This window comes from Pseudochaenichthys georgianus, chromosome 13 (assembly GCF_902827115.2).
Source record: "Pseudochaenichthys georgianus chromosome 13, fPseGeo1.2, whole genome shotgun sequence".
NCBI lineage: Eukaryota > Metazoa > Chordata > Actinopteri > Perciformes > Channichthyidae > Pseudochaenichthys > Pseudochaenichthys georgianus.
The window spans coordinates 32,320,133-32,347,853 of NC_047515.1; the positions used below are offsets into that span (position 1 = coordinate 32,320,133).

General features: G+C 41.7%; 1 protein-coding gene across 1 annotated transcript in view; it reads left to right on the forward strand.

Annotated features, from left to right (window-relative positions):
* dpf1 (double PHD fingers 1) overlaps window positions 1-27,721 on the forward strand; it is a 43,185-nt gene that overhangs the window by 1,698 nt on the left and 13,766 nt on the right. Inside the window, exons 2-8 of the mRNA XM_034096797.2 lie at window positions 10,822-10,851; window positions 11,966-12,126; window positions 13,205-13,312; window positions 14,593-14,720; window positions 15,935-16,024; window positions 16,980-17,058; window positions 17,166-17,297. Of these exons, the coding sequence (XP_033952688.1) occupies window positions 10,822-10,851; window positions 11,966-12,126; window positions 13,205-13,312; window positions 14,593-14,720; window positions 15,935-16,024; window positions 16,980-17,058; window positions 17,166-17,297 (728 nt within the window). The remainder of the gene's footprint in view (window positions 1-10,821; window positions 10,852-11,965; window positions 12,127-13,204; window positions 13,313-14,592; window positions 14,721-15,934; window positions 16,025-16,979; window positions 17,059-17,165; window positions 17,298-27,721) is intronic.

Sequence of the window (27,721 nt, forward strand, 5' to 3'; positions counted from 1 at the left end):
AATGTGGTACCAGGATGAGGTTGGTGTCAGAAAGAGAATAGGACAGAGTGAAAGTAGAAAGACTGACTAATAAACAAAGTTTCAGTTGTCATTGATTGTCTTATAAATTGATTTTAAACCCACAGAAAAGAGGAATAATAAGCTAGAGATCAAAGCAGCAAAGTTGTCAGGCAGCTGTAGACCTGCAGGGATGCTGGCACACTGCTCCACTACAGCATTTGTCTCTATGTGCAATAATAAAGCTGAATGTATTTATAACACAAGGCCACAGCAATCAACACATGCCTTAACACCTCTCCGACTGTATAAATGCCATCGTTACGCAGTATGGGTTTAACTGCGTTCCAGTTACCATACTGCGATCAGCCTTTAAACAAGCCCTAGTAATTAACATGTCTACAAACAAACTTGCTATTAAGAGTCTTATACATTAAGCTTATCAAGCAACATGGGGAAAACAACTAGCAACATTTGGTTCAATGTCAGTACTAACGGGGTGGTTGGCTGTGGGCCGGAGACCATGCCATGTTGTGTCCCTAAATGTCCTTAAACTTTGTTGAATCTCTGGAATAATTAATTCAGTGGATGTAAATTCTGCAGGAAGTGTTCATCCATGTGTGAATGAAGTATGCATGCAGGGGTAGCCATGTGTGTGTGTGGAAGTACAGTGGAGGGTTCATTTGTGTGTGAAGGCAAATCAGTGGAGGAGAGCAGCTCCAATATACCGGGCATTTCCCCACCAGCCCCCTCTCTGTCTAGCTCTCTGCTGGATTAGAGACTCTTTTAATCTCCCTTTCTCTCCTCTTCCTCTCCATCTTTCTGCCTCTCGTTCCCTCCCTGTCCTCTTATCACCCCTGCTACCCCCTTCCTTCCACGTTCCCTTCCTCCTTCTTCATCCCTCTCTTTCCATCCATCACTCTTTTTTCAGCCATCTCCCTTTTATTCAGCCATTTCCCCTCTCTCTGTCTTGCTGGCTCTCTCTTTTCCATGTTCATTCTTTTTCGGCCTCAAACCATCTGATTCCTCCAAGTCGCTTCCCGTCCACCCCCACCCGCCACCATGGTGCTTTACATTGTGAACCAAGGCATGTCACTATGTTAATATTCAGCAAAAAGGACTGAAGGAAAATTCTTTCAGCATTTTGTCGGATCCCATTAAATCTTACTGGCTTCCTTTTTGGAGTTCCTTTAGAGGGATTTACAGTGGATTTGGACTATCTACTGGCAAAAAGTGTTTATAGTCCAATGTTTATACCCAATTCAACAATCTTTTCATATCGCTGTGTTATGTTGGTCAGAATGAAATACATTTAGCAGGAGAACATTGATTTTACAGCAATCATTGCAGAGTCACAGGTGTCCAAAACTAACAAATGATATTTCAGCAATATTGCTTCTTTGTGCTGGTTAGAGGGGGAGATGCAGATAATAGTGTGTGGGGTATTGGCTGTGTTTGTGGCAGGGCCTATGTAATATTATTTCTGCCCTGCCTGACTGAGCCGAGCTAAATGAGTTCCATGTAATAACCGGCTCTGTGTGCAAACAGCTCCGCGTGATGACTGAAACCACAGCCTGAGCATCCATTTCTAGATCTTTCTTTCTCTTTCAATCTCTCCCTTTCATTCCCTCACTTGCTCATTTGTGCGGTATCACCCGTGTGGATGGAGACACACACACACACACACACACACACACACACACACACACACACACACACACACACACACACACACACACACACACACACACACACACACACACACACACACACACACACACACACACACACACACACACACACACACACACTCACATACATGCACACACACACACACACACACACACACACACACACACACACACACACACACACACACACACACACACACACACACACACACACACACACACACACACACACACACACACACACACACACACACACACACACACACACACACATACACACACACACACACACACACACACACACACACACACACACACACACACACACACACACACACACACACACACACACACACACACACACACACACACACACACACACACACACACACACACACACACACACACACACACACACACACAGTTGCAATCTCTCATTCCCTTTCTTGCTCTCAGTTTTTTCTACATTCGTATAGGAGTAAGCCTGAGGTCTGAGGGTATTTCTTTTTCAGAGTTATTCCTTTCATCATCCCCTTATTTAGACTTTCTATCTGTTTTACTTTGTGTTTTTTACACAGGATAGGGAGAGACTAAGAGATACAGATAGAAAGAGAGAGACATAGATAAGTATTTTTAGCTCTATGACCTATTTCTCCAGTGCTACCTAACTGACTGTCAGTCAGCTTCACTGCTTTGGGACCCTGTGTGATTTCCAGTCAGGCAATTTGGAATTTGTAGTTTTGTCTTGTTGTAATTTGTAGGCTAAATGCAGAAGGTGTGGTGTGAGGAGGAGATCATTATTCAGCCCAAATCTCTCTCCTCTCCTCTCCTCTCCTCTCCTCTCCTCTCCTCTCCTCTCCTCTCCTCTCCTCTCCTCTCATCAGCATTATTTCTTCTCTCTTGTCATTCCCAATTTATATTATTCCCAGCCTGTGCGTGTCCAGTGGATCCCTATCAGGAGTTGTTGAGGGTGGAGTCAACACAAACCAATGGCTGCTATACCCACTGCAGCACTTTAATAAGGATACAGACTCATGAGGGTGGGCTACGAAAACACACACAAAAACGCACACACACATGCACACGAGATACAGAGGTAGGGAATCCATCGTCATAATAAGAGGCCAAGTGCAGTGGTGATAAATCTCACCTGAAGGAGCTGTTCAGAGGCAGATTGCCTTACCCTGATGTAGTGCCCTCAATACACCACAGCTAGCTACAGGCTATATGTCCACACAGATTATAGAGAATGCATGCAAACACATATACAAATGCTCAGCATGCAGACATAGATATGCACGACTGAGAATGTGCATGCATAATGGACTGAAACACGCAACCCCACGACCGGGAAAGGTGCAGGGTCCATGATTCACAGTTGTATAGTGACTCCAAGAGAACCACACCCAGTGGACAACCAGGCAGATACACACAGGAAATGAAATGCAACTCTTCATTAAAATCGCCACAAAGCAGGTAACACAAACCTCTGACAAAAATGACATGATCTGGTCCGTGGCTCTGTCTCTGACTACCTTTCTTACTTTCTGTCCGTCAAATCTCTCGTCCCGTTTAAATATGCAAACAGTCATTTGCAGACACACACACACACACACACACACACACACACACACACACACACACACACACACACACACACACACACACACACACACACACACACACACACACACACACACACACACACACACACACACACACACACACACACACACACACACACACACACACACACACACACACACACACACACACACACACACACACACACACAGTGCTGTGACAGCAATTTGAGCAGACTGATGTTTTCCAGCTGGTAGTGTGGCAGACGTCTACTTGCACATACACTGCCACACATGTACACACCCACTGTCAACCAAGTGTGTGGCCTCTTTGTCTTTGTGACTGACATGCACTCTGTCAACACACACACACACACACACACACACACACACACACACACACACACACACACACACACACACACACACACACACACACACACACACACACACACACACACACACACACACACACACACACACACACACACACACACACACACACACACACACACGTCCTAATGTTTAATTTCCTATATTTTGGTAGAACTACATTTTTTAGACAGCTCTTCTTCCTACTGCATTAGTTTGTATGTGTGTGTATTTGCATGTGCAATCTTAAATATATGTTTGCACTTCAGCTTACATATATTAATATATATATCTCCTTGCACTGCAGCCAAGCAATCTTCAGAAGAACAGGAAAATGTGTTCACGCGCACATGCACACACACAGATTGGGAGAAGAGAGAAAAAAGACAAATCTTGTCTCTGAGTGAAAGAGTGAGAGAGTGAGAGAGAGAGGACAAGAAGAAATTGAATTGAGGGTGGTGAGGATGGGGGGAGGTGGAGAGGGAGGAGGGGTAAATTGGTGAGGGTTATATTGCATAGTTTAATCTGTTGAGTTCAGCCATGGAGGCTGGATTGGGGGGAGGGGATAAACAGTACAGTAGTAGGCCGCCTGATATTAGTTCTCTACCTACCACACACACACACACACACACACACACACACACACACACACACACACACACACACACACACACACACACACACACACACACACACACACACACACACACACACACACACACACACACACACACACACACACACAGCTCTGTCGGCCAGACATCATCAATGTGTGTGTGAGTAACTGCACAGATGGACAATGGTGGATGGGCCAGGTGTGTGGACCAGGTTTGCAGACTTCAGTATAGGCATAGGCTTAAAGCTAACACACACACACACACACACACACACACACACACACACACACACACACACACACACACACACACACACACACACACACACACACACACACACACACACACACACACACACACACACACACACACACACACACACACACACACACACACACACACACACACACACAGCTAGACGCCATAGCTTGGCAGCATTTGCTTACAAATCTTAAGTGCAAATCACTCCCATACAGTCTGCCCTCAGCCCTCATGAAGCCATTTACATGTGGACTACTTCATTTCCTCGCAGTTTAATTACCTCCTTACACCCAGTTGGAAACCACCGTTGAGATGGAATCCTTTGTTGGCGTTGACGTTTTTTGTAATTGTGGAATCATTTTCATGATTTCCTCATTTTTGTCATCGGCAATGATGTGATTTCCCCTCTAGGGGGAGCCCTCTGTTTCTCTATTGGTAGAGGAACCAGCTAATTGGTACGGCTAATTGCACTGTAACCACAGAAAGCTAACAGTGTGTGTGCGTTTGTGTGTGTTTTGCAACACTGGACAGGGACACACTATTTTCTGAAGTGCACTGGATGGGACTTGAGGGATCACCCAGAGATTCAGACAATAGCTAACCCAGGGTGGGCCTGGTGGGTGGCTGTGCTTTTTAGGAAGGCTATATGTCTACCGCCTGTCAGTAGCACAAGTGTTGTTGTGTGTTTGCGCTCCCAGTGATACCAGTTTCTTTAGTGTTTTCAGTTTTTTTTTTCTCCCTCCCTGCTGTTTACTTAGCGCAGGCTGAGGCAGACAGCTCAATGTGGGCTCTGGATTCACACACACACACACACACACACACACACACACACACACACACACACACACACACACACACACACACACACACACACACACACACACACACACACACACACACACACACACACACACACACACACACACACACACACACACACACACACACACACACACACACACACACACACACACACACACACACGCTCCAGGCACTCTCATTCTCTTTCTTCATCTAATCTTGATTTGGTTTGTGTGTCTGTCTGTGGTTAGAGGGTCATAATATTGTGCATATTGTATGTGCCTGTGTGCCAGGGTATATGCAGACTTTAAATGAGGGAGTGAGAGAGACAAGGGTATGACAAGCAGCAAAGGTTCTATGCCTAAAATCTATGTATAGTGTATGTGCATTTGTAACTTCATGTACTTGTGCATGACTGACTGTCTATGTGTGTGTATGTGTGCACATGCATGCACATGTATGCTACAGGTGTCCTTTGTGTTGTTGTTGTGCCCTTGCACAGTGTGATTGTCATTTCCGTCATGTCTGCCTGGACTGTTGGTAGTCAGCTCCAGTTTTATCGGAGAGTTGGCACACTGCCAGTTAATTCCTAAAGCTGCTGGTATTTCTCTCTGTGCGTGTGAGTCTGTGCGCATCCATTAGTGTAAAATATAGCTGTAATGAACCTGAAATAGATGTTGAGGATATTGCAAAAATGGAAATTGGAATTGTAAAATTAGTTTTCATGCACAATGAGGCGTAAACCCACAGTTTGTCGGTGTGTGTGTTCTGAATCAGGTTTCAGCATACCTTCATCGGCAGTGTGGTTAGATGATGGGCAGCTTGGTTTCTCAGTGCCTCTTCCTGTGGTTTGTTTTTTCAGAAACCACTTGGTCTGTAGGACCTCAGTGGTGTGTTGCAGCTTTGAGAGTTAATCTCTTCATGTGGAAGATAATCTACTGTTTTCTGAGCCATTCTTTTTTGTATACCTTGAAGAAATAGTTACTTACTTTGTTTCTGGGAATAAAATAGAAATATGTATTGCACTCTCATGTCTGTATGATGAACCTACATTTGTAAAAAGGAGCTGTTTTTCCCTGCTCCTGGTAGGCTATTTGTGGTAAGCTAAGCTAACAGCTAGTTTCATATTTACCATACAGACAAGAGCGTAGTATTAATCTTCTCATCTGTTACTCAGCAGATAAACTCATATGTGGGTTCCCCACTATGTAAACCAACTAATATTTTCAGATCTACAATTCACCAGCTAATGCTTAAAGTTAACGTGTTAACATGTTGGCAGGACATAGCTACTGATGAATCTGAGTAAAAAACGTCACATAACAGTTATTATTTTACCATTGGTGTTTATTTTTTAAATCACTCAATTTGTTCCACTTGAGGATAACAAGGGAGTAACAGGATGCTCAATTAAGAGTAGGTTTGGTGCTTTGCTTTTTAGCTCATTTTACATACTGGCCAGCAAAATGCGAGATAGCATTGAAGATGATGTTTTCTGATCACGCTCTGTCTGCTGTTGCCACTGTGGGTTTCAAATCTAAGAGCTGAATTATTTTACAAATTGATGTTGAGAGTCGGATTTACTTATTTTCAGCTGAATTAAGGGTTTCATAGTACAGAAAAACTGCACCTGCAGCACTCTTCAAACGACAGACGGCTATGAAGTGTTATTAGTGAGCCATGTCTTTTCACAGGTCACTCTGCTCTGTTACTGCAGAGTTTTTACTTGGTTCAAAGTCTTGGTCTTAGCCTACTTTTTGTCCCTTTCTCTCCTTATGCTGTATTTATGCCTCTCCTTCAGTGGATGTCACATTCTCATTTCCTCTCCTCTGCCCATCTCATTTCCCCGTCTCTCTTTATTCAGGTGTTTTCTTCAAACTTTCTCTTTGCCTATCTTCTTCTCAGCCTCCACTCGAAGTGCCTCAGCTCTCATCCCGTACAAGCCTCCAAACAGACTAACAGTCATGCAGCTCTCCTATCTCAATATAATGAGATTGGGAGAGCCCAAATTGAAAGAAGCCATTTTCTACAGCTGTCAACTTATTATCGGGAGGGGACCGACTCATTCGCTCAGGGAGCGGAGGAGAGAGGAGGTGATGGAGTGATGGAAGAGAGCAGGTTTGAAGTGAGAAGTCAAGGGGGGAGGGGGCTCAGGGGTGAGCTGTTTAACATTTTGAAACATTTTTTCCTTCTCTTTGTTAGATTATTTCAGTTTGGTCACTAGTGGAGCCTTGAAGTCCAATTATTTTATTAGTTCTTCTTCTTCTTCTTCTTCTTCTTCTTCTTCTTCTTCTTCTTCTTCTTCTTCTTCTTCTTCTTCTTCTTCTTCTTCTTCTTCTTTCTTCTTCTTCTTCTTCTTCTTCTTCTTCTTCTTCTTCTTCTTCTTCTTCTTCTTATTTCAACAAATAGTTTGTCTCTCAATAACTTCAGCATACTTTCAGCTACAGAAACCATTCAAATATCAAAATATTCAGCCTTTTCAGCACATGATGGGAAACCTTTTTCAAAATATTTTATACTTTTTTGAAATATTCAGCTTTTTAAACTATATGTTTTACGCGTTGACACAAATTAAATCTATCGATCATAAATCTATCGATTAGATTTATGATTTGAAAATTATAAAAGTTTGATCACAAAAACAGAGTGGAGGAGAGCTTGAAATTCGCCTCAAAAAATGTATTAAAACTGCCATAACTCCCAAACTCCTTGGACATCATTTTTCATGAAAAATGTAGGAAAACCTCTCCTACGTTGAAAAAAAAAAAATTAATAAAATAAATTAAACAAAATGCCTGTTGAGGGCATGAAGTGACAAAAACGTTCAACATGTCTCCATTAAGGCCCATTGTAAATTCAGCCTGATCTTTCCTCAGAGCACCAACCGTAGACCTTTAGTTAATTTGCCAAAAAAGCCACATGATTGAACCGAAAGTACAGAAAAAACAGAATGAGACGCTCCTTGGGTCCTGAGATGCTCCACGCGTTGACATTTCACCGATAGCTGCTACGGTTCTTCAACAAAACATTCATATGTAAGAGGTTTATCTCTCATTCAGATCAATGGAAAGGCTCTCCTCTCACAGATCACTGCACATCACCATGGAAACCTTTGATCTCTGGGCTCACACACAGGTGTTATGATTAGGTGCTCAGCACAGAAACAAACACTGACAAACAAACTGGACTTTAACAGACTCTCAGGCTATTATTTTCGGTCTGATGGAGACTTCATACTGACTTCAACATGTTCCACATAATTATTTTATACATTATTGGTGACATATGTTTTTAGTCAAAAAGTTTGCAGTTAAAATATTCTGCTGCTTTCTCAAGCCTTTTTACTTTCTTTTCTCTTCTTAATACACATTCATCCACTACTACTTACATTTAATATCTAACTCCTTCAGCCTACTTTCAGCTACAGAAACCATTCAACTATTAAATGATTCAGCTATTTCAGGACATTCAGGCTATACATTTTGTTGTTTATAGCTTTTTTAAACCTTTTCTTTTAAATATTAAGCTTCTTCACTATTTGTCCTACTCTTCCAGTTTAACATTTCACTTTTCAACAAAGTCATTGCAATGCATTTGAGCTGTAACAATATTGATTCAAATCATTTCACTTCTCTACATTTCTCCGCTAAGTTCAGCAACACACAGCACAGCTTTTTCTGCATTTTCAGCTAAATTCAGCAACAAATGTACACAGTTTACAGCATTCACACGCATTTTCAGCAGGACATTTCTAGTTCATAATGTTCCTCTTAATATTCAAAATCCAGCATGAAGTGCTTTGTGGACATGAGTGTTCATTCTCCCTCCACACAACTATTTACTGCTTTAAAATTCAGGGATAGGTGTTGCTTTTATCCGCAGTGCCTTTGGATGTATCCTCGACAGGCATCCATTATGCGCTTTGTCATTCCTATACAACAAGGGAGGTCAATGGAACTGCACTTGAGCAAAGTGAAAAGAGCTAAGGAAAAGTTCTGATGACGCACTTCCAACTTAACAAAAAAATTGGTTATATAGCCGAACGCAGGCAGTAAGATGCACAGAAACATCTGAAGCATAAGGCCAACACTACAAAATGTAAGCACAGCACATATTGACGCCCCAAACAAATCCTTTAATTGTCACTTGTCCAGTAATGGCCCGCAAGGTTGTAGAACTTGTTTAGGAGATAGAATTTGTCCTGATTTTCAATCAGGACGGTCAGCTTTAATCAAGTCCAGTCAATACTTTTGTTTGAGAGGCTTGTTAAAAAGACATCTTTTTAAACAAGATCACTCTGCTCAAAGACCATTATGTGCTCTGTTTGTATGTTTTTACAGAGCACTTCGATTTGATGTTGTGACAGATTTCATTAGAAACCTAAGCCGAGGAGGCTTTGGTTGTTTTTTCCTGTTAACGATATCCCAAAAACAACTTCAGTTAAATTTGTTCCAAATGTAAGGCTTGGGCCCAGGGACTGATTTCATGCAGATAACACTAATACACAATCAGTTTCTTTTAACCATTTTGTGCCTGTAAAAGAAAACTATTTTCCTCATTTCTAATATTATAAACAATCCATCAGTATACATCTTCAATTTTAAATGATTGCAAACTGATTTTTAAAGGAACATATTTAATTAAATCATGAAAAACTGTTATTAAACTATTTTGATCACGTTCACCATTCAATTTCATTTCTGGTGATAGAGATTGGGAAAAGCACTTTGTGGTCACTGAGCTTTGTGAAGTCTCATAAACGTCGTCAAGTGATGTCAATTGAGTCAGCATCTGTTGGGGCTGAATGCTACAGGTTTGAAAAATGTTCTGGGGTTTGGAACTAGAAAGAAGTAAGATTCCCAGACCTCGACGCCTGATCCTCATTCCGGCGGGATGACCAAGGCTACCATAACACAATAAAATGTACAACTGAACTGTCAGCAATCAAGTTTATTTGTGGGTAGTTTAGGCACAGGGTTTGCAGGGAAGAAGAACAAAATGTGACGATATCTTTGGTTCTGCTGTTTGATTTGGACCTTTTCCTATTTTTAAACTGTCCATTGAGAGTCTGACAATCGGCTGCACTGTTTTTGTGAGGTTGTCCCAGCACGGTAGTTCTATGCATGCATGGGTGTGTTTGTGTGTTTGTGTGTGTGTGTGTGTGATTGTGTATAGTCGTAGTTTTGTGTGTCGTGTATCTACCTTCTGTACAGCAGAGTGACCTTGATTCTGCACTCAGCAGGAAGACACTAGAGAGGAGTGATTAACAGGAAAGAGACAAAGCGATGAAAGAGAAGTGCGAAGAAGGAGGAACAAATTTACAAAAAAAGTGTAGCAAGACATGAACAGAGTGTGAAAGTTAAACATGCAACAACAACTAATCAGACCGAGAGAGTGAAGGAAAGATTTTGAGAAATACTGTGAAGAGAGAGGAAGTAGTGTGGAGTGGAGGAGTGACTCACCACACATCTATTGTTTTTTTTCTGCTTCTCCCTACAGGCAATCTGGAGGTGCAGTCATCAAGAACAGGTAAGAGGGGGGGAAGAGAAATGAGAGGGAGGATGGGGGGGCTGGAGTTGAGGGAGGGAGGAAAAACGACAAGAATATTACACTGAATATTAATCAAACTCTCACTTGTACAGGTGAGAAGACACAGTCCTTGCATTGTCATCGGTGAAGAATGTGTTACTGTACTGCATGTGTGTGTGTGTGTGACTGTGTGGGGTTTTAACAGTGTGTCAGCTCATCTGCTGTGACCCAGGTTAATAGGACTGCACCATCACGCACGCACACTCAATCCGACACACACACACACACACACACACACACACACACACACACACACACACACACACACACACACACACACACACACACACACACACACACACACACACACACACACACACACACACACACACACACACACCAAAACGACCCACGACTGACCGCTCAATGCCCCTTTTGACTTACACACATGCACGTACTCCAAGAGGCAACCTCTGTCTCTGTAAAGTGAAGCAAATGCGGAGGTGAATGCTTCGTAGGTTCTTTCTAATGGTCAACAGGGGGAAACTCCACTGGAAAATACTCACTTCTCACTTGATTTATTACCTTAGAAAACATTTGACAAATACATTTATCGGCCTACTCGCTACTTTCAAGTCCTCTTAAGTACAGCATGATGTTAATTGACTAAATTATAGTCCCATTCAGAGTAAAATAGGCAATACAACATGATATGACTTGGGGTGTGGTTAACTTGTGATTGACAGGCCTCCAGATGGAGTTGTCCGTGTTATTGTCTCAGAACTTTAACCCTTGCTGTCTGGCATTATAACTTTAACTTCTTTCAAACTATGTTTTCAGTTTATACAAGTATAATTGTAGCATTTTAGCACTTCCTTCTTGTATCACTTCTGATTCAAAAAATAAACAAATGGCAACAGCCAAACTATGATGAAGATGGTCTAGACACTGAACTCGAGGCTTCAAAGCATAGTCTAAATAAAACACAAGCATGCCTTGCTGTTGGCATCCTGTTGTATTCCCTCTTTGTTATTCACCTTTGCTACCTTCACTATCTCTGTCTATCCCTCTGCTATTCTCCCTTCACCTCCCCTTCCCCTGTTTTCTCTCTCAGTCTTGGTGAGGAGTTTTATAAGGAGGCCATTGAACACTGTCGCAGCTACAATGCCCGTCTGTGCGCCGAGCGCTCGATGCGTCTCCCCTTCCTGGACTCCCAGACCGGCGTGGCCCAGAGCAACTGCTACATCTGGATGGAGAAGAATCACCGTGGACCAGGTGTGTGGCACTTTGTGTGTGAGGCTGTGAAGTGTGTTCTTAATATCTTGTCAGAATAAAGTGGCATTTGTTGCTCGCTGAGGCTCTTCATAGCCCTCGTCTTTGTTGGTGTGTTGTGTTCACCAGCTGTTGTGCCACACAAATTATATTTTCTGCTGTTTGTCCCGCGGCTGACTTCCTTCCTCTGCTCTGCTTGTTTCTGTCTAGTTTTACCTCCTCTCCCCTTTCCCTCATTTCCTCTCCCTCTTTTCCAGGCCTCTTACCTACTTGAACTTTTTTTTTACTTTCCCCAACGGGTGTTTCCTCATCGCTTTTTCTTTCTCTGTAACATCAGTGTGTTTTGGCATGGAATCAGACACCCCTGTAGGCAATGATACGCTGCTGGCATCAACTATTCCAGAGAGAATGCAGTGTGTGTGTGTGTGTGTGTGTGTGTGTGTGTGTGTGTGTGTGTATGCGCACTTGTGCAAGAGCTTTTTCACGAATTTAGTTTGTAGTTTTTGCCTGGTGTCTGTCATTACAAATACTTTTGTTTGTTACTTCATTCGTTTTCATCCTTAATATTTTGTATGTTCTAAACAATGAAGTTTTTTTTTTTTTTTTAAATAGTTGAGTATTCTCCAAAACCATCCAAAAATTGCTTGTACTTGAAAACACAATCACACATTTTTGTTATGAAAACATTTACAGCACCATAACAGACAATCTTTTGCATCGCAGCCATGAGAGTCCAGACTTAAGGCAATCAACAACTATTAGATATATTAAGGTAAAATGTTGTCCAATTTTGATTTGCACCGACCAAAATGTCTGGACAACTATTAGATGAACTTCATTGTTATTAGTTTCAGAATGGTTCCTCTGAGGATAAATTGTGATAACATTGGTGAATAAATACCTGAAAACTACTATCTCTGTTAGTATTAGGCTCAAAGCTATTCTGTGCCTTAAGTAGATGCACTTGAGGCTAATAATAACACACCTAACTGTCTATATTTAATTTTGTTCATGCATGAGTTAATGTATGAACCATGACAGTTTGTCCTATAACCGAGCTGTGTGTTCCTCTGTGTTTCAGGTCACGCTCCAGGTCAGTTGTATACATATCCCGCTCGCTGCTGGCGCAAGAAGAGACGGCTAAACATCCTGGAGGACCCGCGGCTCGTACCGATCGAGTTCAAGATCGGTAATTAAAGATTTTGATATATGTGTATTTTTAAGATCTGTGTATATACCAGGTCCATTTTGCCGATTGTACAATTGTTCTGGAAAAGTCAGAATTTGTTCCACATTTTCTGTCAGTATTCCAAACAGTATGCTGTATATTCCGTATCCTATTATTCAAGTTATATTTTTTCAGAAACTTTCAGTAATTTTGTGCTAATTGTAAATCTGGAGATTGGTCTTGTTTATTTAAAGTGGGATTTAAACTAAAGTTCTTAGGATTTGAGCAATGTTTGGCTGCAAACCATGATTTCATAAGAACTAGCCCATAAGAGAAGTTTGGTTTAGATGTATAAAACAGAATATGTCAGAATATGTCACAAACTTCCCTTTACGACCACATTTACATTACATTACATTACATTGCATTTAGCTGACGCTTTTATCCAAAGCGACTTACAATAAGTGCGTTCGACCAACAAAATACAAACTTGAGGAAAACAGAATCATATAAGTACATCAGGTTTCATAGAGCAAAAACATTTCAAGTGCTACTCAACTGGCTTTAGGTAAGCCAGTCCTTTATTAGTATATAAGTGCTTTGTTAATAGTTCTATCGCTCGAAGTGGAGTCGAAAGAGATGAGTTTTCAGTCGGAAGGTGTGTAAGCTATCTGCTGTCCTGATTTTGTAGCCAGGATAGCAAACCCATGTGTTTTTGCTGATGGGAACTTGGGTCCCCCTCGCAGCGAGGGTGCAGCGAGCCGTTTGGTTGATGCAGAGCGGAGTGCACGTGCTGGCACTTAATAGTGTTTGCTATGTCTATAAAATAACGTTTTATGTGTAGTCATAATTTCTTGCTAAACTCAAATTAAATTATCATATGTTGCTTATTTACTGACACTCAGGTTTTTATATAAATAGACACCATCTATAAATGAAGTTGACACTTTGCATGTGCAAAACCCAGTGATATGAAACAAATGGCAGATAGACTCAGCCAGGGGCGGACTGGGACTAAACATCTGCCCGGGCCCACTTCGGTACCGCTAGTAAATTGTCAAGGGCGGGGGTGCTAGTGACTTATCTGACCGGTCCACTTCGGTACCGGCCCAGAATTCGTCCCGAACATCCCGATGGCCAGTCACTGGACTCAGCATCTGTACACTGCCGGAGCTGAAGTCGTTGTGCCATCACAAACTAGACAAATTCTGGTTCCTCGGGGCACTGTCAGCTCAACTGAGCATGTCAGCATGAATGTGAGATCTCTGCTGTTGTCTGATTGTAATTGTCTCATCCTCCAGACTACGAGGCTTCTCTAAAGAAGGAGGGGGGTATACCAGATGGTCCCGTGTTGGAGTCGTTGCTCGCCGGGGAAACCCTGGACAAGAAGGTAGAAACCAAGGAAGAAGAGCCAATGAGCGAGTGTCAGGTGAGCCTCTCGTTTCTCTTTCTTCCCTCTCTCACTTTCTCTCTTCCTCTCCTCTGTACTTTGTTGTTCTTTGTCTTATTCTTATGTCAGTCTGTGTCTCCAACTATCTGTCTGTTTTACCCTCTGTGTTGATGTCTGTCTGCCTTTGTCTCTTTTGGAGAGTGTGTTTGGCGGTGACACAGGCTCCCGCGGCTCTGACAACTCCCTCATGGCACAGTGTGTGTGTGCCTGAATGCTATTGTGTTGCACTGCAGTCCATTTTGGGGTTTTACCGGGATTTCGTTTAAGTATTTTACAGGCAAACAGCTATTGTGCGGATATTTTGTCAATCTATCTCTTTGAGTTTTGTCATTCCTTAAGCAGCATGTGGCACTTTTGGGTAACTTCTGATCAAAAAGTTCACTCTATTTCTACTAGAACTATTTCACTAGTCTGAAGCAGTTTCTCTTCAGATGGACAGCTAATCGATCAGCAGTTGAGTGAATGGCTCTGAAAGTGGGCCTATGAGAGATTGAGAAGCCTTAAGGGCCTTAAATCCACAGCTTTCCATGGGGCTTTCCTAGGCAGGCATTACTTCCATGCTGCCCAATCATAGCTCCATGTGCACCCTTAACTCTCCCCTCACTACTTTTGACTCAGTTTCACAGATGATATTGTTATGTATTCTGTTCTCTTTGCAATAAGCACAATTGCATGATGTCACGTTTATTTCTCATAAGGATAGTAGATGGCCATGGTCTGTTCCATAAATAAGATTTACAGTGTTGCAGGATGGGATTCAGTGGTTTTACATCTTGACCAACATTAGGGATTACAAATCAGGATATCTTGGCTCTTGTTGCGTAATTATTTTTCTTAATGAACCTCTTGTGAGTCCCTCCACTTTTTAAAGTGCGATACTAAAGTGCACTGTGTACCCTTTTAATTAAAGAAGTCTTAAAATTAATCGTTTATTGCAATGAAATGGTGACACATTTGGCTATATTTAGTGGTAATCGTTAATGGTTACGGTTGTTTCCTGCGCAGGCATTATGAGAATACTTTCAAAATCAGCTGGAAGTGTGCCATTTCCTGCAATTTCACAACCACCCAATGTTCAATGTGGAGCAGAGCAGAAGCAGGAGGGGAAAGGCAAAAAAAGAGAGGAAAAGTTAATGTAAAAAAGTAAAGGAAAATAACTAACCTCTCTCTCTCTCTCTGTCTCTCATTTGTAGAAGCTGCTGGTCGGGGATTTCCCTCATGATTTGGAGGTGGATGAGATGGAGGAAGACGTTCCTAAACGCAAGAACCGCACCAAAGCACGGGTGAGAAATGAATGACAATTCATGATTATTCTCTACTTTTCCTGCTCGATTTATACTGAATATACAAACCATAAAACAATTTGTTTTGGTGTCGTTGTAGAAAAAGTGAAGCGAGGGAAACACAAGTCAGTCTCCAGCAAAAGCTCAAAGTCTTGCCTGTCCGACACAGAGAATAACACTGGAAAAAGTTGCTCTTAATTAGACTTAAATTGAATCTGCTGTATTTGCACAAGCATAGTAGAAGACGCCTATGTTTCTGTGTCAAATGAATATTAAAAGGATTACATTAAAACTAACATTTCAATATTAACATAAATAAATTGTACTAAATTAATCTTCAGAAATTAGCATTTTGTTCTCAGTAGTGGTCTTTGAGGGTTATGATTTAATTAATTGTATCTCATATTGACTTTGCTTTATTCCTGACTTAAGAAGAACATTTCACAAACCACAAGTTTTTACAGAGAATAAATGCAATTGGATCCAGAGATGTAATCATGCTGAGACAACCGTTTTTTTTTACAACCTTGATTAGATCAGACAGGTTCTTTTCCCACTCTTTTTGGGCGTCACATGGGAAGATAATCAAGTGTTAACAATGTATTCTGAAAATCATCACACACACACATGCTCACACACAGACACCAGGGTTGCTAATTGGAGCTGTTGCTCCCCTGCTAGGTGTCATCAGCCCCCTCCTGCAGGAAGTGGAGCTTTATACTGAGAGCAGATGATTAGAATACAAATGTGTGTGTGTGTGTGTGTGTGTGTGTGTGTGTGTGTGTGTGTGTGTGTGTGTGTGTATAGAAATTTGAAGCACGTAATGTGCTGTTACGCTCTTTTTATTCTGTGTGGAACTGTGGAAGTTCAAACTTTTTGTTTTCAATCCAATGTGTGATTCTGCATGTGTTTTTCTGAGTTTTTACAAGTGTGTGTGTGTTTGTGGTTTCTACAGGCCTGCGGTGTCGGGGGAATGAGGAAGAGACAAGAGCCGGCTGCCATTGAAGATAGAGACAAGCCTTACGTCTGTGACAGTGAGCGTTACAACTTTATTTCTTTATTGTTTCTTCACTGCTTTTCCTTAGACAGACAGAAAACTAATTGCATATACTGTGTGTGCGTCTGTCTGTGTGTGTTACAGTCTGTGGAAAGCGCTATAAAAATCGCCCAGGGCTGAGTTACCATTATACTCACACACACCTGGCAGATGAGGAGGGCGAAGAAGACTCGGAGCGACACACACTACCCTTCCAGCGCAAGAACAACCACAAGCGTAAGTCTGTCAAATATCCAATATTGACTTTATGTGTGCTTTGGTTACAGCAGTTTCAAAGTCATTCCAACATATCGTACAAGAATAGGTTGGGTTTACTATCGATTACTGACCAAAACACAATCTTATGAAGGACAAATGCATACTGTTGTCATTCAAATAAGTGCTAAAAAATGAACAAAACACTCAGTCAGAAGACAACACGGGACAAAAAAAACACTGAGAGAAACAGAAGCTAAGAAATGTATTACTGTGGATGGGGGCAGCGGCAAAACATATTTTGAACACCTACAAAAGGCCCAAGTACAATAATAAATACTGCATTATTACAGCCTAACCTTGCTGTTGGACTGCCCTTTCCGTTAGCGAACTAAGGCCATTAACAATGCTGCCTTTAAAGCCGCTGGACAGCAATTTCACCTTGCTAGCGTTGCTAGTCTCTCGATGCCTTGCATGATTTGTTTGTGTTCTATGACTTTGGTGATTACAAACTAACTCTTTAAAAAACTAACAAAAGTCACGCAATAACATAATCAAACCAACAAATTGAGGCAGCAGTGACCGGCAAATCCTGATTTCAAAGAGTCAAAGGTGGCTGTGAAGAAAGCATAGATAATAGCTTCCTTTTGGAGAGACACGTCTAAATATAGCATCAATTTAAACTGATATTTAATTATTTTAGTTGAGACTTTTTTTTAGGTGACTAAAAATATGTTTTGCTGCTGTCTAGTCCACAACCGTATTTTTTTCTGTTTCTTCTTACTGAGGACTTACTTCGATACGTACTACACTGACTATGGAAAATAACCTTATTCAACCCCACTCTAAAAAAAAAAACCTTCCCTTTAATAATCTGACTATTATCAGGAACTATTGATCGTCCTGGAGTCCTCCTGCATTATAGACAGATATAGTGCTGACTGGGCCTATTCCAAAGTGTGTACTTGTGTGGATAAGGGATATTTCTCCCAGTGGAGTGCTGAGTTTAGCTGACTTCTTCAGCTCTCACTTACTCCCTTTTCAGCCTGACGCAGTGATGCAGGTTCAAACTATGCTCAAAATGGGTCAACAAGATCTATCCCACTTTCCAACTCTTGACCTGTGGTAAACAATGGTCAAATGCCGGCTTTGGTCAACAGGCTAAAAAACGAAAAACGAGTGATAAAAAGTAATTAATTAATTTCCTAATGCAATTTTGTGTATTTCTATTGATTCGGCAATGTGTTTATGCAGATACAGTTGCATGAGGAAGTGACAGTGTCAACAAGAATCAACCCTAATATTAATGTGGACAAACGAGGCTTAAACAAGCATCTTATGCTTCCTGTATTCAAATTTGTTTGACTAATTTAGACACTAATTGTCACACTTCTGCTTTTTGATCCATGTTGATAGCTAGAATATGCCCTAAGGCTAAGCCCAAGGGTAATTTTATATTCTATATATAGTATTTTTATTTGAACAATGTTGCATTTAACCTTTTGCTCTAAGGGCTGCTGTAGCCCAGAGCTAAAGTCACTGTTAGACCTTGGTTGTTAAACTGACAGGAAAAAATATAGACCATAGGTATTCAACAGGGGGTCCTCAGAATTACTGCAGCTGTGCACCATATGTTTGTTGGATAATGAAAACAATATTATTATTTAATTTTGTAAGTAGGCTATTGTTGCATCATAAAAAATAAATAAAAAGACGCGCTTCACATTATTGTAGACCCATTTAAATATGCTACTCAACTGCATAGATTCCTTATTGAAACATTAGCATTGATAATAATACAAAGAAAGGGTTGAAAATAGATTTACATGCGGTAGAAGAACAGGTGATGGCGGCAAGCATACTGTATAGTAAAATACTAAATGTAAGGGAATCAGTCAGAACACTTTTACAAATTAGACAGTTTCACCATCTGCTGCAAAGACACATCATCTCAATGAGGGAACAAAAAGCCCTTCAATCAAAACTCATCGGCTATAAATAACTGTTAGAGAAAAAACACCAGTCACACACTCTGGGAAATTACCATCACACTCTTCTACTGTATGTACCTTTCAATTTACAGCTCACAGTATGGCTGCTGCTATCAACGGCTTAATGACTGTCCATTAATGCACTCTCAGAATATCATGTGGTAGTAATGAAGACCCATGATATTATTGCTAATGTCTTTTTTTCAGACGGGGCAGGCATTTGCATACAGGCAGGCATTAAACTATTCATAAGCAATGCTTTTATGAAAAGGCAACATTGGCTTGGTCCAGACTGGAATAGCTATAACATAGATTTTAATTACATTCTGTATAGCCATTCATTGTCCTCAGAGTATAAGTCCTAATGACTCTGGTGATCCCCTGACTTTCCATTTATTGCCATCATAAAGTTCACATTTATGGTTTTGAGTTAAATGTCTTCACAACTGTTGGTTTGGCTTTACTGGATGAACTGGAATACAATTGTGTACAAAAGTTAAACTCCCAAATGTGTTTTTTTTAATTCTCAAGGTTACTCGACAAATACTGATAACATGAATGACATTCTGATCAACCTCAGCAGCACTTTCTGTTTATTGCTAATAAGCAGAAGAAAGCATGGTACATCATCTCAACAGCTTCAATCATCGCTCATCAGTTCTAAATCAGCGTCAGCGAATAAACACTCTCGGAAATTACCGTTACACTCTACATTTATAATTCAGATGTATACATGTATGCTTCACAGAGTTGCTAGCATAGTGTTACACTCTTTAATAAATCTTTATCATGGATGATTACTTAATGCGGTATAGGCACTTTCATAGGACGTTTCCCATTAGTTTAGCTCATCCTAAGAGCACATTTAGTGTCAACATATGTGTTGTGTGTACTAAATCAAGCCAGGCAGAGAGTAAGGCTATTGAAAATGGGATGTCGCATGTTCAATTTTCATCCGGGAGACATTTTTGTTTGTCTTTTTATGAAAGTGCATCCTTTCTGTAGCGTTAACATGTTTCTGTTCCTTAAACCTAACCACACGTTTAACATCTTCACCTGACTTTAAAGATACTGCAATTGCAATGTTAGCTTCGTTTATTGATGATGGCTCCATTCCAATAAGCATATATCAACCATGTCTTGGCACTACAAGGGACAATTTAAAGGAATGTGTCCACTGTAATTGTTATTACTTACACCTGCGATGGGGAAGTTATTATGACCATCATGAAAAATGTCTAACGTACATCTGGCTAAGGGACATTTACTCCCACTCAATCTTTTGTCACATCATTCCGTCTGGGACTTTTGGCTCTTATTTAATAAGATGAACTGCAGGACTTAAGAGCTATTGGGTTTTGGCCATCTTCCTAAAGCTGTAAAAGGGCCAACTGCGAAATCTGATTCATTTAAATGGTAGAGCACAATTGTCCAAAACCACTTGTGCAGTAAGAAGTATTAAATGGGAGTGAACACTGTACATAACAGCACTGCGGGCCTCCTGAGAATGCACTTAGCGCTAGGTGGCAAAGGATCTGCTGAATCTATCTAGGGTATCATAAGAAAGCAATAAATGTCAGAGAACAACAAGTAAAGCAACTATTTAGGTTTCTATTGAAGAGGTCATGAATCAACCCTCTAACCTCCCCTCCTGTCAGCGGCAGCATCCACACTAACCAAATTGCTTGTCGTCTTTGTTTCTTGTGGCTATTTATTTTCACCCTCAGGGCCACTTTTCTATCAGTGTGTGGTTTTGGTTTCGTGTTTTCTTCTGTCTGCGTGTTCTGTTCATTTCTGAGCACTTATTTGAAGGACAATACCAGGCATTTATCCTGCAGGAGATTGTGTTTTGGTCAGTAATCGTTAGTAAAATGGCTACAGTTATTCTCACAAAAAAACCAAAAAATTGCTGTTGACATTTGAAAAGGGAGCGCAGACAATTCATCCACTCCTTTTGTTCTTCACAGTCTTAAAACAAGCAATTTGTTCAGAATAGAGTGCAGATAAACACTCAAACAACACATATCCACATTATCTGTGTTTGCTGCACTACAACAATGTCCACACTGAAACTATGCTGCCTGTCAGTTAATTGGCAGTGTGTGGTTTTAAATTGGACCGTACAATGATAAGTCTAGCCCGGTTTGTGTGTGTGTGTGTGTGTGTGTGTATTTGTGTGTCTGTGGCCATGCTGCAGTCTTAGGTCTTTCCAGTGGAGGAGAGCAAGAGAGACAGCATTTGACTCGTTTAATATCCCCCATCACTCCCTCCCAAACAGTCAGTAATCACACACACACACACACACACACACACACACACACACACACACACACACACACACACACACACACACACACACACACACACACACACACACACACACACACACACACACACACACACACACACACACACACACACACACACACACACACACACACACACACACACACACACACACACACACACACACACACACGCACACACGCACACGCACACGCACACAGCCCCAGAAAATGCAATCTTCTCTGCTGAAATGAAAAAGGGAGCTTAGCCTTTTGGCTTGGCATGTATGTGTGTATGTATCCACATGCACATGCATTTGCAAGGCACTGTGAGTGTGTTCATATGTGTGTGAGTGTGCATGAATTAATGTGTGTGTACACCATTATAGCTTTCCCCAATTTGCTGAGTGTCATGGAGGAGACTCCACCACCCTCCACCCGTTGCCACATATGTAATAATATTAACATAGGGCCCCGGAATGAGAGCAACCCTGCATGCATAATTCATGGTAACTTCTGCCTCAAAAAGCTGTCTAGACGCTATAGTATGTACATATACATCCACAACACAAGTGTGAGCTGAAACCTATCACCCCGACTACGAAACTCCATCTTTCATGAACCTTATCCAGCTCCCTTCTCTCTCTCCTTGTTTTTCCATCAGTGTGATAAATGAGAGATTATTCCACCAGGAGATGAGATTTTCCTTCCCTCTCTTTCACTCCGTCCATCTTTCACCACTGCCCTCTTCTGCGTTAGCTCTGCATCCTCAGCTAACCCTCCTCTCTCATCCCTTCTCTTCTCTCCTGCTTTGCCTCATCAATCATCCAGCTTTGGGTTTCCCTTTAATTTATTTTTTGTTTAGAGTCTGCCCTCCCTCTGATCATCACCACCAGAATCAACCCCAATACGAAACCTCCCATATACCCAGAGCCCAGCTGATATACTATTTACTTAAAAAGAGCAGTGCCATTACAATTCATGACTGCGCCACATACTATGTTTTTTTTACTCTCTTCCAAACAGAAGGTTGGAGGTGGAGAGGGAAGGCAGGAGGGAGAGTTGGATATGGGGTGGGGGCTCCTTTGGCATTGATGTGATGGCGGGAGGGATGGGGGGGAATGAAGAAGAGGAGGAGGAGGAGGAGGAGGAGAAGTGGATGAATAAGGGGGATGTTTACTTTAGAGGTCGGCCCTGCAGTGTCCACCTGAAAATTGGTTTTGTTGGTATGGAGAGAAAAAGAGAAGTTGAGGTAAAGGTAAATGAGATAGAAAGAGAGGGAAATAATGAAATAGCAGTGACAAGATAAATAGATTGCAACAAGGACACAAACTGAGAGTAATGCTCTGAATGAATGACAGAAAAAAGAGAAAGAGGGAGAGTGGCAGAGGGAAAGTGAGAGGGGGAATGAAGGGTGGGGGATGTCATTAAATCCCCCCTCTCAAATCAGAACTGAGATTCAGAGGCCACTTTATCTGGACGGACAGACGGTCCTACAGTGTGAAGCAGCAGGGACGCTCCGAGTGTGTGTGCTTGTATGTGTGTGTTTAAAAAAATGCCCACAATACACACATGTATGTGCATTTCTTTTGGTGTGTGTGTCTGTTTGTGCCATTGAGCTGTGTGAATGCGCTGTATTGGCAATCATGCCCAACTTTGAGTGTGTATGTGTGTGTGTGTGACATGTAATTGAGCCCTTTGAAGGTCAGCGTCCCTCTGTTCCTACCCACCATTGTTGGTTGTTGTGTTTTGTTTTTTCCCTCTCCAGTTTTTTGCCTTGTGTCACAAAATGGCCTCCCTGTCCTCCTCCCACTGTCTGCAGACAGAGTAGTGAAGGACACATTTTGATGAACCAACATCAATATAAAACAACGCTGAGAACATAAAATGGCCTCTCCTCCGTGTCTATTGTCACTCCATTCGCGCACCAGTTTTCTCCCTCTCTACATCTAATTGTCTTTCTCTTGATTTGAAGTGTGGTAAGATTTCACATCTTTTGTTTATTGCCTCATTGCATTGTCATTGATGCAGTGCCACTGGGAAGATACAGATATCTTTCTATACTGCGGATTTCTTTGTCAGTTAAATGGGTGTTTCAAAATGTCACATCTCTTCATCGAACGCTATCTGCCACCCAAACTTTCCAAACCACCAATTCGGTAGGGATTTTTGAGGAAAAAGTAATGCATTTTAAATTGGTTTGTGTGATATATTGTTGAACGCAAGTCGACTTATTTAAATGCTCTGATGATTTTTTTGCTCCATACCTGCTCTGAAATGCATTATTAAAAATCAAATTGAAAGTATTATGAAAGTCAAAGCTGGCAAAATTGCACAAAATGTACACACTTATCGAGCCCTCTTTTTACACTTGTGGGATGGTGTGTGCACATAAATGAAGTTTTATCTATTTAATTGTATTTTTCAATTGTCTTCTCGTGCAAAATACCACATTTTCAATTTTATTTTTCAATTGTCTTCCAGTGCAGACTTTTTGGTTGATTCTATGTTCATTTATGTGATATTTATTCCACATTAAGGCAGCACATTTGCGAGTAGAGAGCATCAGAGCTTTCTTTTGGATGTCTTCTGAACTTTTCCTGTACACCGGCATTCCTCCAAAGCTTTTGATTGGTTGATTGTTGCCGCTGCTGCACGGCACAGGAAAGGAAGGGAGAATCGGCTGTTGCCTAGCAATCTGGTTGCCATAGATACCGCCAGGGCTCCCTCCTAAAGAGTACATTGTTATGTACATTGAAAAGAGAGAAAGAGAAAGAGAGGTATGGAGACAAAAGAAAAGGGAGGAAGAGAGGAGACAGAAAGAGTGAAGAATAATGGAGGAAGTTAAACTATAGGAGAGAGATGGAGCTTAGTGTGCACAGAGGAGTTCATTAGGTATAACATAAGGAATAGCATGATGGAGAGAACACAGACAAAGGCAGAAGCAGAGCGAAAAGCAGAGAGTTATTCCAACACAACACATCTCTTCATGATTCATCATATAGATTCCCCCAGACGGTTGGAGTGGTGAAGGCAGAGTAATATCGGAGTCTGCTTCATTTGGTATTCTGTCTTAACATGTGGTGCTGAGGCTTGCTGGCTGGTTGTTTTGTGTTACTCGCTCATCTTGGATAAGCTCCAACAGCACCACAAGCCTCCCATGCACCACCAAAACCACCCCACACCCCAAATCCACCCTCACCCTCCATCCATCTCTGTCCGTCTACTTGTTATCTGTTTTAACGTCTGTGACTTTAAAACCCAGAGAGGAGAAGTGGACATGAAAATGCAACAGTTTCATTGATGCCCGATTCATTAAAAAAAATTAATCCAAAAGACATATGTGTGTGTGAACACACAGATTACAATGCCAACCTTGGGGAACATCCTCTTGTGCACAAAATGATCCCTCTTACAATTGAGGTTTGTTTGAAAAGAATGCTAATTAGTGGTTAGCACAAGCAGCGATAGCCACCGCATGACTGAACACACAAAGGAAACCGCACCACCTACGGAAACTCAAACTCCCCATTTCAGATGAAAGTGTACAAACGATCTCATGCCGATTTCCACTCAAAACATTTTTTTGCAAAATGTTCCTTTTTATGCTCTTTTTCGGCCACCTAGTAATTTTTAACATGTGACGGTATATGGCTGACACATCTTGGGTCGATTTGGCACAATTCAAACAGGATTTCACGGTCACATTCTCAGCCGGTTCTCTCAATGAAACAAGCTAGGATTAATTATTTGCATTTTGACTCTTTTGATTTGAAGTGTGTGTAAAGTATGCTTACACTTACTTCTAGGAGTATGCTGTGTGTACGAGTGATTCTTTTTAAATGCATTGAATCTGGGGGAGTAAGTGTGTGTGTGTGTGTGTGTGTGTGTGTGTGTGTGTGTGTGTGTGTGTGTGTGTGTGTGTGTTCTGTGTGTTGGCTTACATGTCCATTGGCTAAATGTGCACATATCTGCAGAGCCTGACGTGCTGTGTGTTTTTGTGTGTGTGTGTGTGCACGTGTGTGTGGGTGTCTCTCTCTCTCTCTGGTTCTGCGGGTCAGTGTGATTACAAAGCAGCCATAGATCAAGTTTTATTATGCACCAACACTGCCTCCGTCCTCTTTACTTTGCAATGTCATCCCAGCACACAGGCTCACATTGCACGCACACACACACACACACACACACACACACACACACACACACACACACACACACACACACACACACACACACACACACACACACACACACACACACACACACACACACACACACACACACACACACACACACACACACACACACACACACACACACACACACACACACACACACACACACACACACACACACACACACACACACACACACACACACACACACACACACACACACACACACACACAACCACAACCACAACCACACACACAACCACACACACAACCACATGCATCCAGACCCACAGTGCACTGAGAGTTACGCAACCTGCTGACTGGACATGAGTGAAAGTAGTACTTGTGTGTGTATGTGTGTACGGGTAAGGGGTGGGGTAGGTTTTGAGTGTGCAGGGATGGAAAAGGAGCAGAAATGCGGGAAAATAGAGCAAAGCTGTGTTGCGGGCATTCGTGGGACAACAGATAGATTGCAGGAAAATGTTCAAATGTTCTCTTTGAGAGTAAGGAAGAGGATCTAAACCAAATAAGGAAAAGGAAGTGAAAAGATGAAGCACAATGAAGCGCAGAGAAGAGATCGAATCAGAGGCAGAGAGAGCAGCAGCAATAATGAGAACGCATGAAAGTGCAAAGAGGAAGAGGATGGGAGAAAGAGTGAGAGGAGGAAGATGGAGAGGGGGAGAGAGAGAGAGAGAAAGGAAGCTGGTGACTTTTCATCTGTGACTGACGGTTTCCATCTGACTGCATCTCTGTCTCCTTGTCTGCATAAAAAAATGCTGAAGATGTTTCCTTGAGCATTTGGGCTTTTGTGTCTGTGTGAATGTACATGTATGTGTTAACTATACATCTTTCTCCTCTCTTGTTTAAATAGAATTACATTTATCAAACTGTAATTATGTGTGTGAGTGTGGCTGGACGAGGGTTACAGGGACTCTCATTCATCACGTTAAAGAGAGCAAGTGGGGGATGGGACTAAAACTGGATAGCAAAAGTTATTATGCAAAGGCATGGCTGTAAATCGTTGAGTGTGTGTGTGTGTGTGTGTGTGTGTGTGTGTGTGTGTGTGTGTGTGTGTGTGTGTGTGTGTGTGTGTGTGTGTGTGTGTGGGTGGGTGACTCCTGAGAGGCTCTCCTCATTAAGCAGTGAGGCGACAGGAGTGCAGAGTGTGTGTTTTCACACACCGCTGCACCGATACAACGGGAGCCACTTTTTTTATTCTCTTCCTTCTCTCGCCTTTGTGCTTCCTCGTCTTCCTCTTCTTCCTCTCTTTTTCTCTCTCCCCTTTTGCCTCATTCATTCCTGAAATATTTTCCCGCTCCCTCCTCATTTGCATCTTTCCCCACTTTGGCATCCCCTCATCCTCACCTCTTCCTCCCATCTACAACTGCAGTACTGTTTTTGTTGCTTTCGACAGTTATAAAACATGAATAGTCTCTTGTTGTGATAATAAGTATCCACGTGTAAATGTTTTTCTTGTTAATGGCTGAAGTTACTTGTATGTAACAACAGAACACATATAAATGAAGAAGAACATTAAAAATGTCATGCAAATAGTTGTGATGCTCTTATACGCTATCAAATCAAGTAGCAGGCAGAGAGATGGGGAGATGAGAAAACATTTTTAAGATATAAAAAGTGAGTTTGAAGAGAGAGTGAGACAAGTCAACAGGTAGGCCTGTTTGCTTGTGTGTGGCAGAGGTAATTCCTCTTGGATTTGAAGCACTGAGTTGATGAGGCTTCCACAGCGGCCGGCCAGAGGATGAGATTATCGACCAGCCAGAGTCCGTCTGTGGTATTGATCCCAGGTCAACGTCTGGGGGGAGACTGAGGGAAGAGAGGAAGAGGAGGTAGAATGTTAGGATACAGGAGGAAGATACTTTGGGACATTGCCAGGATGAGGATAAAGACAACTAATAAGTCATAACTAATAACTAATAGTCATAACTTCTACTCCTGTACTTTCTCACAGTGCTACTATGTTGTCTTGTTGCTTT